This window comes from Mustela lutreola, chromosome 4 (genome assembly GCF_030435805.1).
Source record: "Mustela lutreola isolate mMusLut2 chromosome 4, mMusLut2.pri, whole genome shotgun sequence".
Classification (NCBI taxonomy): domain Eukaryota; kingdom Metazoa; phylum Chordata; class Mammalia; order Carnivora; family Mustelidae; genus Mustela; species Mustela lutreola.
Genome location: NC_081293.1, coordinates 31,445,128 through 31,458,951, shown reverse-complemented (window position 1 = coordinate 31,458,951; position 13,824 = coordinate 31,445,128). Strand labels below are relative to the sequence as shown.

At 42.6% G+C, this 13,824-nt stretch overlaps 2 protein-coding genes across 4 annotated transcripts in view; one reads left to right on the top strand and one right to left on the bottom strand.

The window, feature by feature from the left end:
- The window catches only part of DNTT (DNA nucleotidylexotransferase), a 31,121-nt gene that overhangs the window by 1,632 nt on the left and 15,665 nt on the right, over positions 1 to 13,824 (top strand). Inside the window, exons 2-5 of the mRNA XM_059169333.1 lie at positions 9,525 to 9,696; positions 10,644 to 10,772; positions 12,014 to 12,184; positions 13,141 to 13,212. Of these exons, the coding sequence (XP_059025316.1) occupies positions 9,525 to 9,696; positions 10,644 to 10,772; positions 12,014 to 12,184; positions 13,141 to 13,212 (544 nt within the window). The remainder of the gene's footprint in view (positions 1 to 9,524; positions 9,697 to 10,643; positions 10,773 to 12,013; positions 12,185 to 13,140; positions 13,213 to 13,824) is intronic.
- The window catches only part of BLNK (B cell linker), a 138,835-nt gene that overhangs the window by 120,151 nt on the left and 4,860 nt on the right, over positions 1 to 13,824 (bottom strand). The gene's annotated exons all lie outside the window — the stretch shown is intronic.

Here is a 13,824-nt window from a genome sequence, read left to right as displayed (position 1 = left end):
AGGGGAAGAAAAGATGATGTAGGTAAAGAGGCTCAAACCCAGAATTTTAAAAAAGGAAATGTAAAAAGAAGAAATGAAAAGCCTCAGCAAATATGGAACTGCTTTTTGTGGTAAAGAAATCTGACAAGGGCCAGACAGGAAAGCGAGAGCCAGATGGTCAAGGTACCACTTACATAGAAAGCTCTCAGTTGAAAAGCTCTCGTCCACACCTCCAGCAAGGGCTGACTAGTTACAGGCGCAGTTACAAGTATAGACACGGTGGCTGAGGCAGGTACTTGGAGAGACACAGGAGGCAAGTTTCTTCTTTTGGCCACAGAGCCAGAGAGGCAGCTCTGTGCATCTGATACCCGCTGCCAAGGACCAAGCCCAGGGCTCGAGCTACAGAGGAAAAGTGGTGCATGGTGAGCAAACGGCTCCCATGTATATGATGGTGGCAAAGCTCCCAGGCTGACAGCCCAGAAGACACATTAAATACAAATGTGTGTGATGGCTCAAAAAGAAACCACAGGAAGTAGAAGTCCCAGCTCTCAAACGGAATTTCTGTGCACAAATACATAGTCTTTCATTGGAAAGGGCACTAGAAATTGTGGTAGGGAAAAGTTTTGAGATCAGAAGTCTAGAGATCCCTAATTCTGGCTCTGACCCTTCCCAGCCATGAAGTGTGGAGCCAGACTCTCTCCCCACTCTATGAACTTAGCTTCCTGAAAAATGGTTTGTTCTATCTGAGATAATCACCAAATGTGATGATGGACATCAGTGTGCTCTGGTAAGTTAAAAAACAGTTACACAGATGTAAAGTGTGATCGTCCTATTGTTAATAAGCTGGATCCACTGACCCTTACAGCAAAACCATAAGAGAGGATTCTGTCTCCACAATATGGACTGGGTCAAATGATAAAAACAAACATAACAAAGACAGGAAACCTAACAAACCTATCAAAATAATTTAAGTGGTTATTTTTATAAGGAAGGGGTTATTAGGAAGGGATTATGGTTGCTTTTATTCTGTGTTTTACAATTTTTTTTACAATAAGTATATATTTTAAATAAAAATGAAGAAAGTTGATATCTAAAAGAAAGGAAACTTCTCAATAACGAAGACTATCCCTTCCTTTTCTAATATATAAGATTCAAAAAAAGAGGAGCTAAAAACATATATATGCTCTGAAAAGAGTTAGCAATCTCCATAGTTTCTAGTACATTCTTGGCTGCCAGGAGGATTACATATGAGGAAGAAATCTGACACCTACTTTAGCTGGATCTGAACCCATAGCTTAGAAATGGTGTATCTGAACCCACTGACCTATCTGGAGCTATTTCATTCTCCAGCATATGTGCCCTGTATCCTTATATTTGGAATTGGTTTCACTTATATTATATGTTATATTAATGTTATATTTCAGAAGACATGCTGGTCAATGGCCCATAGGAAGTTGGGTTTTAAAATAGAAATCAGGGGAGATGTCAAGTGATTTCGGGCATTTTGCACATTCATGAAAATGGTAATGAACTTTATTCCATGACGAACATTCTAAATTTTAGAGCAACTTCATAATCCTCAAATTATCTAGGTCAAGCCAGAGGAGGATGAGAATCTAGTGCCTGTCATGTTCTTATTTCATTCCTGGTTTCAGTACTTTGAGCTATTTTAAAACTCTGTCATCGACCCTCCTCTATGAACACAATAGTGAATCCACTATGTCTTGACCTAAACCGCTGATGTAGAAGAAGAAAGAGCTATGGCTAGAAAGGGTCGCACCCAGGGTGCCTCCCCTCAGCAGCCTAACACTGGCTCAGTTCCACTGTTGGAGCAGTAGAAACCCAGTGGATGATACTTTTGTCCTGCTCAAATCTCCTTAATTCACCCACAAGGATATCTTTGGAACATACTGTCTGATGCAAGATGCAACCCAACCTTGAATCCCTTCTCCCTACACTTCCCTGAGTCCAAGACCTAAGACCCCTAGAAACCCTCCCAGAGGACAGAACTTCCTTCCCAGTACCTGGATGTAATCCATGGTACAGGGCTGGCCCCAGCTCTGCCACTTGGCTTTAATACTAACCTCATCCAATTCCTCCTCACTGGCTCCACAAGGGCAAGGGCATCATGGGGGCCATCCTGTAGAGCTTACCCTCAGACCTTTGACATTTTTCTTCTACAGAGTAGCTTCAGGAAATATTTGCTCCAAGAATGATTTATCTGGTGAATACAAAACCAGCCAAGGGAACTTGTGATTACCAAGATTAGTTTTTGTAATTAAAATTTTTTTCTGTGATGCACCAGTATTACTTTTGTAATCAGCAAAATAATAAAGACTTTATAAATTTGAGAACATGCATTGTAAGTTCTAGTCCTTCTCCGGTCCAAATTACTTCACATTTCAAAATCTGTGGATTCTCAGTTAATGTTCATAATCTCATTCAAGGTGGAACCAAAAAAAAAAATCAAGGCAAGACCCTTTGTTTTTAGGTATGTCAGAGCTGGAAATAGAAACCTACCTACTGGTGGTAGTTTAAGTGTGAGATAAAACCAAATAAAACTCTTTATTTTTCTATGTCAGGGACTCTGAAACAGATCAGTTGCTAAGGGAGGCAGGAGGGTTTTTAAATAGTAAACAGCTCAGTTTAACTATAAATTAGTATTTAAAATTACCATTTACAGGATAAGCCCTACATCAGATGGGAAGAATTGGGGATGACCTCTCTAGGGGGAAAAAAACATTTTAAAGACAAAGATAAAAGCAGGTGACCATCCGGGAAGGCTGGAGAAGTCAGATAGGGGGTCAGTCTGTCTCCAGGCAAAGAAAAGTGGCTGTCTCTTTCTTCATGAAGAATTTTTCTAATTGTACTGTGAGGAAGGACCAACTAGGAAAAGAAAGACAGGAACAGTGAAGATACAGTTATCAGAAGAAAAAAAAAAAGGCAGAACCAAAATGGGTGAATTAATTCTATTAACTCAGGGCTTTCTGGATATCTGAATGCCACAATCACAATTTTTATACTATCTTTTACCGCATGTGCTATTATATACTTACTACATCTCCTTCAATTGTCTCTAAGATGAATTGTTAAAAATAACTTAACCTTGTCTAAGGAATCATATAAAAACCGTGAAACCCAAAAAAACCATGGGTTTAATATGCATAATTTTAATGTGTAGGTATAAATACATATGCCTTTTTAGTGTTCTGCTATGTACCTGCTAAAACTATCTCACATACCTACAGAGGAATGAGTACTATATTGGAAACATGGCTGCCATTGAGCCCTAGGTGCAGTGTGGGGGCCATTCAAGACTTTTCTCTACGGCAGCACTTCTCAAAGTATACTTCTTGGGCTGTGGGGTAGTTTGGAAATACGGTTGCTCCCAAGAAGAGGCAAGGACTAGTCTCTGTTCCCTTGCATTTGGGAGGGCTTGTGACTACTTCAACCAATAGAGTACACTATATGACTTTTGATGCTGGGTCATAAGGGGCCCTGGGGCTTCTGCTGTTCCCTGGATCTCACAGCCTCACATAAGATGTTTGAGTCCCTCTGAGAGAGGACACATGAAGGTGTTTAGGTTGACAGATGCACGAACCCATTCTCCCTGCCATCCTCACCAATGTGCAGGCACACTGAGTCATTTGGTGGGTCACACTCCCATGGTCACCATACCCAACAGCTGCCTGAATTCTTGACCCACAAAATTATGAGGTATAATAAAATTGGTGCTCTTTTTAAGCCATTTTGGGAGAGCTGGTTATGCACCAATGAATAACTAGAACTGACTACATGAGAATTACCAAAGGAGCATATTCCTAGGCTCTAGGTAAGACTTACTGAATTTGAATCTGCTAATAGAGTCCAGGCACCTGGATTTTAACCCAGCTTCTTGGGTGTCTCTGGTAGACACTAGAGTTTATTTCCCTTAGAGCTACTGATTAATCCATTTATTCATTCATTCCACCAATGGTCTATCTATTCACTGTTGCTCTGAATCTGGCCATGTGCTGGGCACCAGGTATAATTATCATCTAGACAATAATTAAGCAGATTATAACATTGTCCCTGCCCTCAGGGACACCAAGGGCCAAGCCCAGCACATTTCAGTTGAGCACTAGTTGAAAGAGAAGACTTGTTTTCACTATGAGAAGCTGAGGGACAAATCCTACTTCAGAATTGTTATAATTGATTCAAGCCCTCTTAAACCTAATCCAAGACATCAGTAATTGGCCCTGGCTAAGAAACTAGGTGCACTTGGGGCACCTGGATGGCTCAGTCAGATAAATGTAGCTCAGGCCATAATCCCAGGGTCCCAGGATCAGAGTCCAGGGATCAAGCCCCAAGTTGGGCTCTCTGCTCAGTGGGGAGTCTGCTTCTCCCTCTGAGGTTCTCTCCTCTCCTGCTCTCTCTTTCTCACTCTCTCTCTCAAATAAATAAATAAAATCTTAAAGAAAGAAAGAAAGAGAGAAAGAAAGAAAGAAAAAGAAAGAACAAACTAGGTGCACTTAAAGAAATCCACTGACATTTCAGGAACAGTCATCTCCACAGCACCCTGGGGTCTTTGGGAGAAGTTTGTGGCTGCTGCCCGGGGTACTGTCCTCTTTTAGTATAAGGAAAGAACTGAGGACTCCAGGGCCAAGGCAGGTACCACCTCAGCCCTAGACCCAGATTTCGCCCTTAAAAATGACATCATGTGTATTTTTCCCCCTAAGTAGAAAGTGATGATAGATAATTCATGACAGAAAGTGGAAAAATATAGGGAAAAAAAAAACTTAAAACAACACCTCACTCAGGGGTCTAACCACAGTCTAGTAGAACGTTAAGAGTTTGCTTGAGTCATGCACAGCTGGGTTTGAATCCTGGCTTCACAGAGCCTCCACAAGCCTTGGTTTTCTCATCTGAAATGATATTGCCCACCTCGTAAGACTTGCGAAGACTTAGTAAGAATAAACGTGTGTAGGGGCACCTGGGTGGCTCAGTGGGTTAAGCCTCTGCCTTCGGCTCGGGTCATGATCCCAGGGTCCTGGGATCGAGCCCCACATCGGGCTCTCTGCTCTGCGGGGAGCCTGCTTCCTCCTCTCTCTCTGCCTGCCTCTCTGCCTACTTGTGATCTCTGTCAGATAAATAAAGAAAAAATCTTTAAAAAAAAAAAAAAGAATAAAGAATAAACGTGTGTGTGTGTGTGTGTTTGTATTTTTTCCTAACAGTCTGGAGTATTGTGGAATATTCTCTGGTCTTTTCTTCTGGGTACACCTGTATGTTATATTGTTGGTGGATCATTATGTAGCATCCCCACACGTCCCCAGGCATTCTGGCTACTCTGCTAGAGGCAGGGATGGGTCCAGAGACATCCCCAGTGAAGAGAGAGCAGTGGTGGGGCAGGGGAGGTAAGAGTGGATGGCGAGGGGCCTAAATTTGGAAGATGATCACCAGGGCTCCACTTTTGCCTCTCTGTGAGGTTTAGGTAAAATTCACCTAAAATTCAGAGCTCAGAGAACCTGACAGCCTCCGTGTGGCTTCTCCATCTTGGTGTGTAGCTAGGGCAACTATTCTTTCAGATTTCCTGGGACAGCTGTCCATGTCCTGTAGTCTCACTGAAGTCTACATGCTATTGGACAGAAAATACCAATAACAAATTTCATGTGGCAGCAGCAGGGACAGTATGGTCAACAGAAAGTGTTACTTGACCTCTGTTTCTGCGTTTTGGAGAGAATCAGGGTTTTTGATGATGATGATTCCCTTCCAGATGTTCTTCCTTCTGCAGAAAGGTGCAGCACTCTCCACCGCTGTGGAAGAAGCACAAAGTCACAGGGGGCAGCTCGGTGTAGCCCCGCACATAGGCTGTGGATTAGCACAGAATGGGGACTGAATCCCTGCTTCAGCAGTTATCAGCTGGGTGAACTTTTAATGTATTCAAGGTCTCTTTTCTCATAGTGTTACTGACTGTTAGATGAGAGAATGCATGAGATACACCTGCCATAGGGTCTGGCACATAGTGATATTCCCATATTATTAATATTTCCAACACTGGCATGGTCAGAGCACAGAGAAAATTACCCTGGCAGCAAACAGACAAAAAGCCACCACAACACGACACTAAGAAATTGTCGGCAGAACACATGGGAGGCAGTGGCTTTCCTTAGTGCTGTTGCTAAGGGCTCAGAACTGAAAGTGAGCAAAGGCACAGAGACTGTGCATGGTCTGCAAAGGGCGCAGGATGAGCCTGGGGCAGGAAGCACATCATAGGCTAGATGCAGCTGGTCCCTGGGAGCCCAACTCAGGCAACTCAAGAAGACAGGGGATGGAGACTGGCTAGAGCAGATTATTCTCCAGACCATGTTTCTTAAGTTACTTGTGGTAAAGGACCAGTTTTCAAAAACTTTTAATGATCAATGCTTTCATCAAAAAACAACCTATAAGAAGCTACTTTGATAGTGCTAAATTACAATGAAATTTCCTAAATGCTGACTTTCAGTTTCTGTGTTTACTGTGTGGGAACCAGGCATAAGCAGTGCTGAACTCTGGGTAGCCCTGTGTGGATGGCAGAAGGGGTCCTGTTCGATTTTGTGTGTGTGCTCTATTATCGCCCCCGTTGTTGCTGTTTGGTTTTGTTTGCTAATTGCTTAGCGAGACGGGGTTGCAAGTTCAATCAGAGTCTTCTTCCATAGGGTGTATGGCTGGTTTATTTGGAAATGTGCTTAGATGAATGCTGTGAAAAATTATGTGGTCCTCATCCAATAGTGTGAGCTCAGACACTGCCACACTACCCCAGGGATAGCCACAGTGGGGGTGGGGATAGCAGGAGAGTGGATGGGAAGGGGCTTGAATTTGGAAGCTGAGCCCCAGAGCTCCCCCTCAGCATATCCTTCTACCCTGAAGTTAAGACAGAACCTTAATACTAATTATAATACAAATGCTATAATTAACGATAATATAATAATAAAGTTTCCTCCAAAGGTCAGAAGTCTAGATGGAATCACACTTCCTGTGTAGCTCTATTAATCCTTCTGTTGTCTTCTTAAAGTCTGCACATAAAAAACTTTTCAAGAAGCTTATTAAGAGTCACTTTTGGAATGATGAGGACCTAGAACAAGATGCAGTGAGCTGTCTCCCCCAATTCTTGACAGATGTGGTTTCACCATGAAGAACTTCTGCTTTGGCCCCTGTGCCTCCTGCCATCCAGATGGCTCCGCTCTGGCCTCCAGCCCCAGTTCTCTCCCAGGCCAGCCTCACATCCCCACCAACAACCGGACATTCTCACTAGGACCTCTTGCCGCCCTTCACATGCAGCATGCCTGAAACAAATTTCATTTCCACTCCCCACCCAAACAGACTTCTTAAATCCCTATTTCTACCAAAAGCACTTTTACTGTACTGTGATAGAGGAAAGTAGTATTTTCTCTCTACTTCAGCTGTTAGAGGGGAACTAATGCCAGAGGCCCCTCCTATGTCTCCTCTGCCTTCCTTCCTGGTGCTACAGGAGCTGGACTCGGTTAGAATCATCTCACATGTGGTCATGATTTAATTCTGCTTCTTCTTCTTCTTTTTTTTTTAAACAATTTTATTTATTTGACAGAGAGAGCACAAGCAGGCAGAGTAGCAGGCAAAGGGAGAAGGAGAAGCAGGATCCACGCTAAGCAAGAAGCCCAACACGGGGCTCGACCCCAGGACCCTGGGATCGTGACCTGAGCCAAAGGCAGTTGCTTAACCAAGCCACCCAGGCACCCCTCCTGATTTCATTCTAAGCAGCTCCCAACCCTTCCCACCCATCACTCTCCCCTCCAAATTACTGTGTGAACCAGATTAGCCTTTTTCTTTTTCTTTCTTTTTTTTTTTTTAAGATTTTTTTTTTAAATTTATTTATTTGACAGGGAGAGAGACACAAACAGGGGGAGTTGGGGAGGGAGAAGCAGGCTTCACGCTGAGTGGAGAGCCCAATGTGGGGCTCGATCCCAGGACCCTGGGATCATGACCTGAGCGGAAGGCAGATGCTTAACAACTAAGCCACCCAGGTGCCCCCAGATTAGCCTTTTAAAATGACATACTGAGGCTATGCATGATCCGCTCACGAAATCCTTCACTGGTTCCACAACCCCAGAAAATGAAATGCAACCTCCTCAACCAGGCTTCTAAGACCTTCTATAACATGGTTGTCCTAACTGACTCAGCCATGTATACAACTACTTCCCAACATAAACTCTTCACTCTGGTCCAGCCAATTCTCTTACTTTCCTTCTGGTCTCTGAATCTTTTCTTCCAGGAGGGCCTGAAGTTCTGCCTTCCAGGCCCCTATTCCTCCCCATCCATCCAGACTAGACACAAACCCCTCCTTCCACAAAGCCATCATGCCTCTCCCAGCTCACATCAGCTCTTCTCCTTCTCTGCATACCACTTGCAGATGTTGTCCAAGCCTCATGTCTTGTCATATTATTAACTGACTGCTTCACATAAGATACTAATATCCAGAAACTTCCCTTTTCTTCTTTGGTATCCAACTTCCTGCCACACCATCACAAGGAACCTAGAGCTGTGAATATAACAGTGAACCAAAAAACACCCAATGAATCCAAGAGTCAATTCAAAAAAGGAGAAAGAGAAAGAGGAAGTCAAAGAAGAGAAGTGGGCAACAGAAAAGAATTCTGTTTTTCTCTTGGATGCCTAGACATGCATCTTACTATCTCCCAGATTCATAGATTATTTGAATGGAAAAAGCCTTAAAAAACATTGGATCCAATGATATGATGCTGACTGTGACAACTTATTGAAAACCAGAAATAATATACTTGACCCAGAAAGAGACCATCAAAAAGGATCAATACCATTTACTAGCTGTGTGACCTTCAGATTTTCACGTAAACTCTGTTGTTCAGTTTCCCCATTTTTGAAGTATGAATAATGTTAACACTTTCTTGAGGAGCTTTGGGAGTATTAAATGAGATGATGGATGAAAGATACCAGGATCGCGCTGAAACATGGTACAGGCTCAGTGGTTACTGGGGGAAAGCTTCCCACCTATCCTCCACCACTAGCCTGAGCTTTGACAAACTTGGAAAGCAGTATTTCCTCAAAGCTGGTTACCATCTGTTAATGTGTTGTGAGATCCATTTAATGGGATGTTACAAACATATCTACATGTATCTCTTTCTATTTAGGTCATGATATAAAATGTATTTCTCATTGCGGGTCAGATGGAAAGGCATCAGGCTGAAGCCCTCTACAAATAAAAATGAAATGGCCCACCAAAGCCACACAAAGAGTGCTTTTTTACTAACAATTTCTTATCTTCCAACTTCTCTGGACTTTGGTTTTCCAAAGACCACAATCTTGTTAATGTTTTCTTAATGTAACATAGACCACCACTATGGCTACACTAATTAATACAGAATCCCTTCCATGGAGGCCTAAATTCTCTGTGCCTATGGTCAGGTCTAGTATGCATTTTTCTTCATTAGACAGAATGTTCCAAACACCCTGAGGTAAGAGGAACACTCCTCACTTGAAATTCCCTTCAGCCCTTAATGCTGCCTTGCCTTCTACAGTGATTCCATCACCCACATTGTGGCAGAAAACAACTCGGGCTCAGAGGTCCTGGAGTGGCTGCAGGGACAGAATCATAAAGTCAGCTCACAGCTCGAACTCCTTGATGTCTCCTGGCTGATAGAATCCATGGCAGCAGGAACACCAGTGGAGACGACAGGGAAACACCAGCTTGTAAGTGTTATGGTTGTGATTTTCTTTGCCCTTCACTTGAGGATTAGGAACATGGGCTGTAGTAATCAACAGACCTGGGTTAGATCCAGGTTTTCTGCTTATTCCCTGTGTGACCACGGGAAAGTGACTTACCTATTCTGAGCTTCCTTTTCCTCCTCTACAATATAAGATAGCAGTAAGACCTGCCTGACAAAATGGTTATGAGAACTAGAGTCACATAAGGCAAAGCACTTACCACAGAGCCTGATCTACAGCACCCAATAGGGGTGCCTGGGTGGCTCAGTGGATTAAAGCCTCTATCTTTGGCCCGGGTCATGATTCGAGAGTCCTGGGATCGAGCCCTGCATTGGGCTCTCTGCTCTGCGGAGAGCCTGCTTCCTCCTCTCTCTCTGCCTGCATCTCTGCCTACTTGGGATCTCTATCAAATTAAAAAAAAAAAAAAGAAGAAAGAAAAAGAAATACAGCACCCAATAAATGGTAGCCAGTTTTATGAATAAGACTATACACAAATATTTCAAAATGTGGAAGCCTTGATGTTCTGGTAGCCAGAAGAGCAGAGGGCACCTGTTTTGTTTTGTTTTTCTTACTATTATCATTCATAAGGAAAAAAATAAGGAAAGTTGGACCCTTAATTCCAAGTCCTTCACTATTCATGTTAGAACTGTCTGGAAGTTTCAGACCATGACTATTTAAGTTCATGGAAAAGGAAAATGGTACTTAATTGATTGTTCTTTTTATGTTTATTTTTCTGATGCAAAAATATTACATGTTAACAATAGCAAATCTGAATATTAGAGATATGCATACCATAAACGTTGACTCTCCAATAATTTTATCATCTCTCCAGAGACAACTGCCATCAAACTGCTGTTAATTTTTTTCTTCATAATATCTATTATTATTACTATCAATTGTTATTAAAAATAGATGTTTATGCATTTGTTTAGGTGAAAAGAGACTATTCAGCTAATCCCAACCCAGAGCTCCAGAAGACTCCACCACTTGTTATAAAAAAGATCTCTCAATACGCATGTCAGAGAAGAACCACTTTAAACAACTATAACCAAATCTTCACGGTAAGGCGCTTTATAACATCCAGGGCAAATGAAGGGCATGCAGCTTCTTTCCACAGATTTACAAATCCAATAATGAAATCTGAAAAATCTAGGAATGTTTTCCCCACACTCACTTACCCCCTTTGCCTGATCTCTAACTCCTCTTTTTGTCAAAAATGGATCTACTTCTGTCCTAGAAATGGACAAATACATTTGGAAATATATGTATATTTTTTAGAGATGATTTTAAATTACTATTTATTGAGAATTGACACTTTGGGGCACAACAGTTGTCAAACCAAGTATTTGAAAAACCGAATACTGTAATTAGTCTAAAACATAGCGCAAGTTCCAAAGAAACAACAATAATGCATACACAGCCCCTCCTGGGCAGCCAAACACAGAGACAGCAGATCTGGATTCTCACCTTTCTGATCTTGGGCAAGTCACTTCTTTCTGAGCCATATCCATTTAACTATAAATCAGCTAGATTGTCTCTAAAGCCCCACCCAGCCCTGAAGTATGGCAATTGTGTTTCAAATGACCCTAACACGCCCACAGCTGTTTGTCTCCCAGCCTAGAGAAAGTAGTCAAGTGGTTAAAACATGCAGTTAGTCTATCAAACACAAAATTCTCGTGTCTAGACTTCCAGCCCCACCTGTACAAGGAAGACCAAGGAACGGCAGTACTGGGCCTGAGAGCAGGATGCCACACAGCTACAGCTACTGAAATGCAAATACGCCCTACTACAGACAACCTGCCCTGGGTCTGTGGCACTCTGATCACACCCCTTCTTTCATTCAATATGCCCATGGTAGGTGAGGACTGTGTTTTAAATACAAGCTAAGAGATGAAAGGGTCCAGTGACCAAGGCAGAATCCTGGCCACAGGCTGGTGTGGAAGTCTCCAGGGAAAGAGGGCAGCTTCTGACTAGTAATGACTAGTAGGATGCAGTGAGCATGAGATTGGGCTTTGCTTAAATCATTCCTGAATACCTAATTATCTAATGGCAGTGAACGCAAAGTTTCCTTAGGAGGCGCTCTGTTTGTTTGTTTGTTTTTTGTTTGTTTGTTTGTTTTTGAGCTGTCTTTTCAATTCAACTCCTTTCATTAAAAGGTAGGGGTGCAAAGATATGCGAGAGCCAATCTCAACCTTCAGGAGGTATTTCGACACTCAAGAGCAAGAGGCATTTGCAGGTGACTGCTAGCGAGTCCAGGGGCCGGAAACAGATGGTGGTTTGCTTACCTGGTTTCATTCTTTAGGATGCCTTTGAGGTACTGGCTGAAAACTATGAGTTCAGAGAAAATGAAGTCTTCTGCCTGGCATTTATGAGAGCAGCTTCTGTACTTAAATCCCTGCCATTCACAATCATCAGTATGAAGGACACAGAAGGAATTCCCTGCCTGGAGGACAAAGTGAAGTGTGTCATAGAGGTAAGGGTGAAATGTGATTTGTCCTATTTCCTAATATGTAGGGAAGAGGGGGAAGTAAATGCAGTTAACAGATTTTCCTGTCAACTGTGTAGATGTGGGATGGACAGACGGATAGATGGATGGATAGATAGACAGACAGAGAGATGGACAGACTCCATACTCCAGTATTTTCACAGCTGGGGCCACATGGGGCAAAGCTAGTGGAAACAGAACTTTCCCATACTATCATTGATCACAGTAAAAGACTCAAGTGTCCTAAAAGCTGGACAGCAGGGGATGGTCCGTCTTCAAACACAGGCTGTGGAAAGGACCGCAGTTCCTCTTACAGGATGCTGCCCTCCAGAATGGTGGTGGGAGTGACCAGGCAGTTTACCTGATTCTGCATCTCTCCCTGTGTGTTCCAACAAGAGAGCCAGGAATGGGGGATTATTTACGTAATAATAATGTTTAAGGATTCCCTAGCAAAGCTGGCCATCCACAAGTAAGTTTCAATAAAGTTAAGTGCAAGGTAAAGTATTCAAGGAAAATCATCTCAATTCTATTTAGAGCTAGACGTTCTAAGAGCTTGAATTTGGATAGGTTTTTCAATGGTTCCAAAATTAACCTGCTCAGGTTAATTTTGTCTCAGCTAGTTCATAGCCACTGAAGAGAAAATTATTACAGACATTTAGGCATACTATTGGTGAACATTTTGGTTTGGTTTCTGTGGAATTGGACTCCGATCCTTCTGTGCCTTCATCCCTGACAACTATAAAGAAGTACTCAGAATGAGCTGAGATTTCTAAACTTACAGGAAGTCTCTTTATTTTGTCAAGATTTGCTAGGGAAACATTCTGAGGGAACAGGGATACATTTTCCTGAACAATCAAGCTACTATATCTGGGAGTTTGAGAGCCCTTGACTCTCTGATTTTTTCACCATCACTACTATAAAATATTTTTCCACTGTCCATGCAGGAAATTATTGAAGATGGAGAAAGTTCTGAAGTTAAAGCTGTGTTAAATGATGAACGATATCAGTCCTTCAAAGTAAGTAATTTTAGATGTATTTATTGAAAATGGTTTTTTTTTTTAAGATTTTATTTATTTGACAGAGATCACAAGTAGGCAGAGAGGCAGGCAGAGAGAGGAGAAAGCACTCTCCCCGCAGAGCAGAGAGCCCGACGCAGGGCTCGATTCCAGGACCCTGAGATCATACCTGAGCCAAAGGCAGAGGCTTAACCCACTGAGCCACCCAGGCACCCCTTGAAAATGTTTTTTCAGGGCACCTGGGTGGCTCAGTGGGTTAAGACCTCTGCCTTTGGCTCAGGTCATGATCCCAGGGTCCTAGGATCAAGCCCCACATAAGGCTCTCTGCTCAGCTGGGAGCCAGCTTCCTCCTCTCTCTCTGCCTGCCTCTCTGCCTACTTGGGATCTCTGTCTGTCAAATAAATAAATAAAATCTTAAAAAAAAAAAAAGAAGAAGAAAATGTTTTTTCAGTTAATCCTATTACTTATTCTAAGTGGTTGTATCAGCTTGGGTTACCATGACAAAACGCCACAGGCTGGGTGGATTAAATAACAAATATTACTTTTCTTAGAGTCTGGAGCCTGGAAGCCTGAGAGCGAGTGCCAGCATGGTCAGGTTCAGGTTAGGGCTCT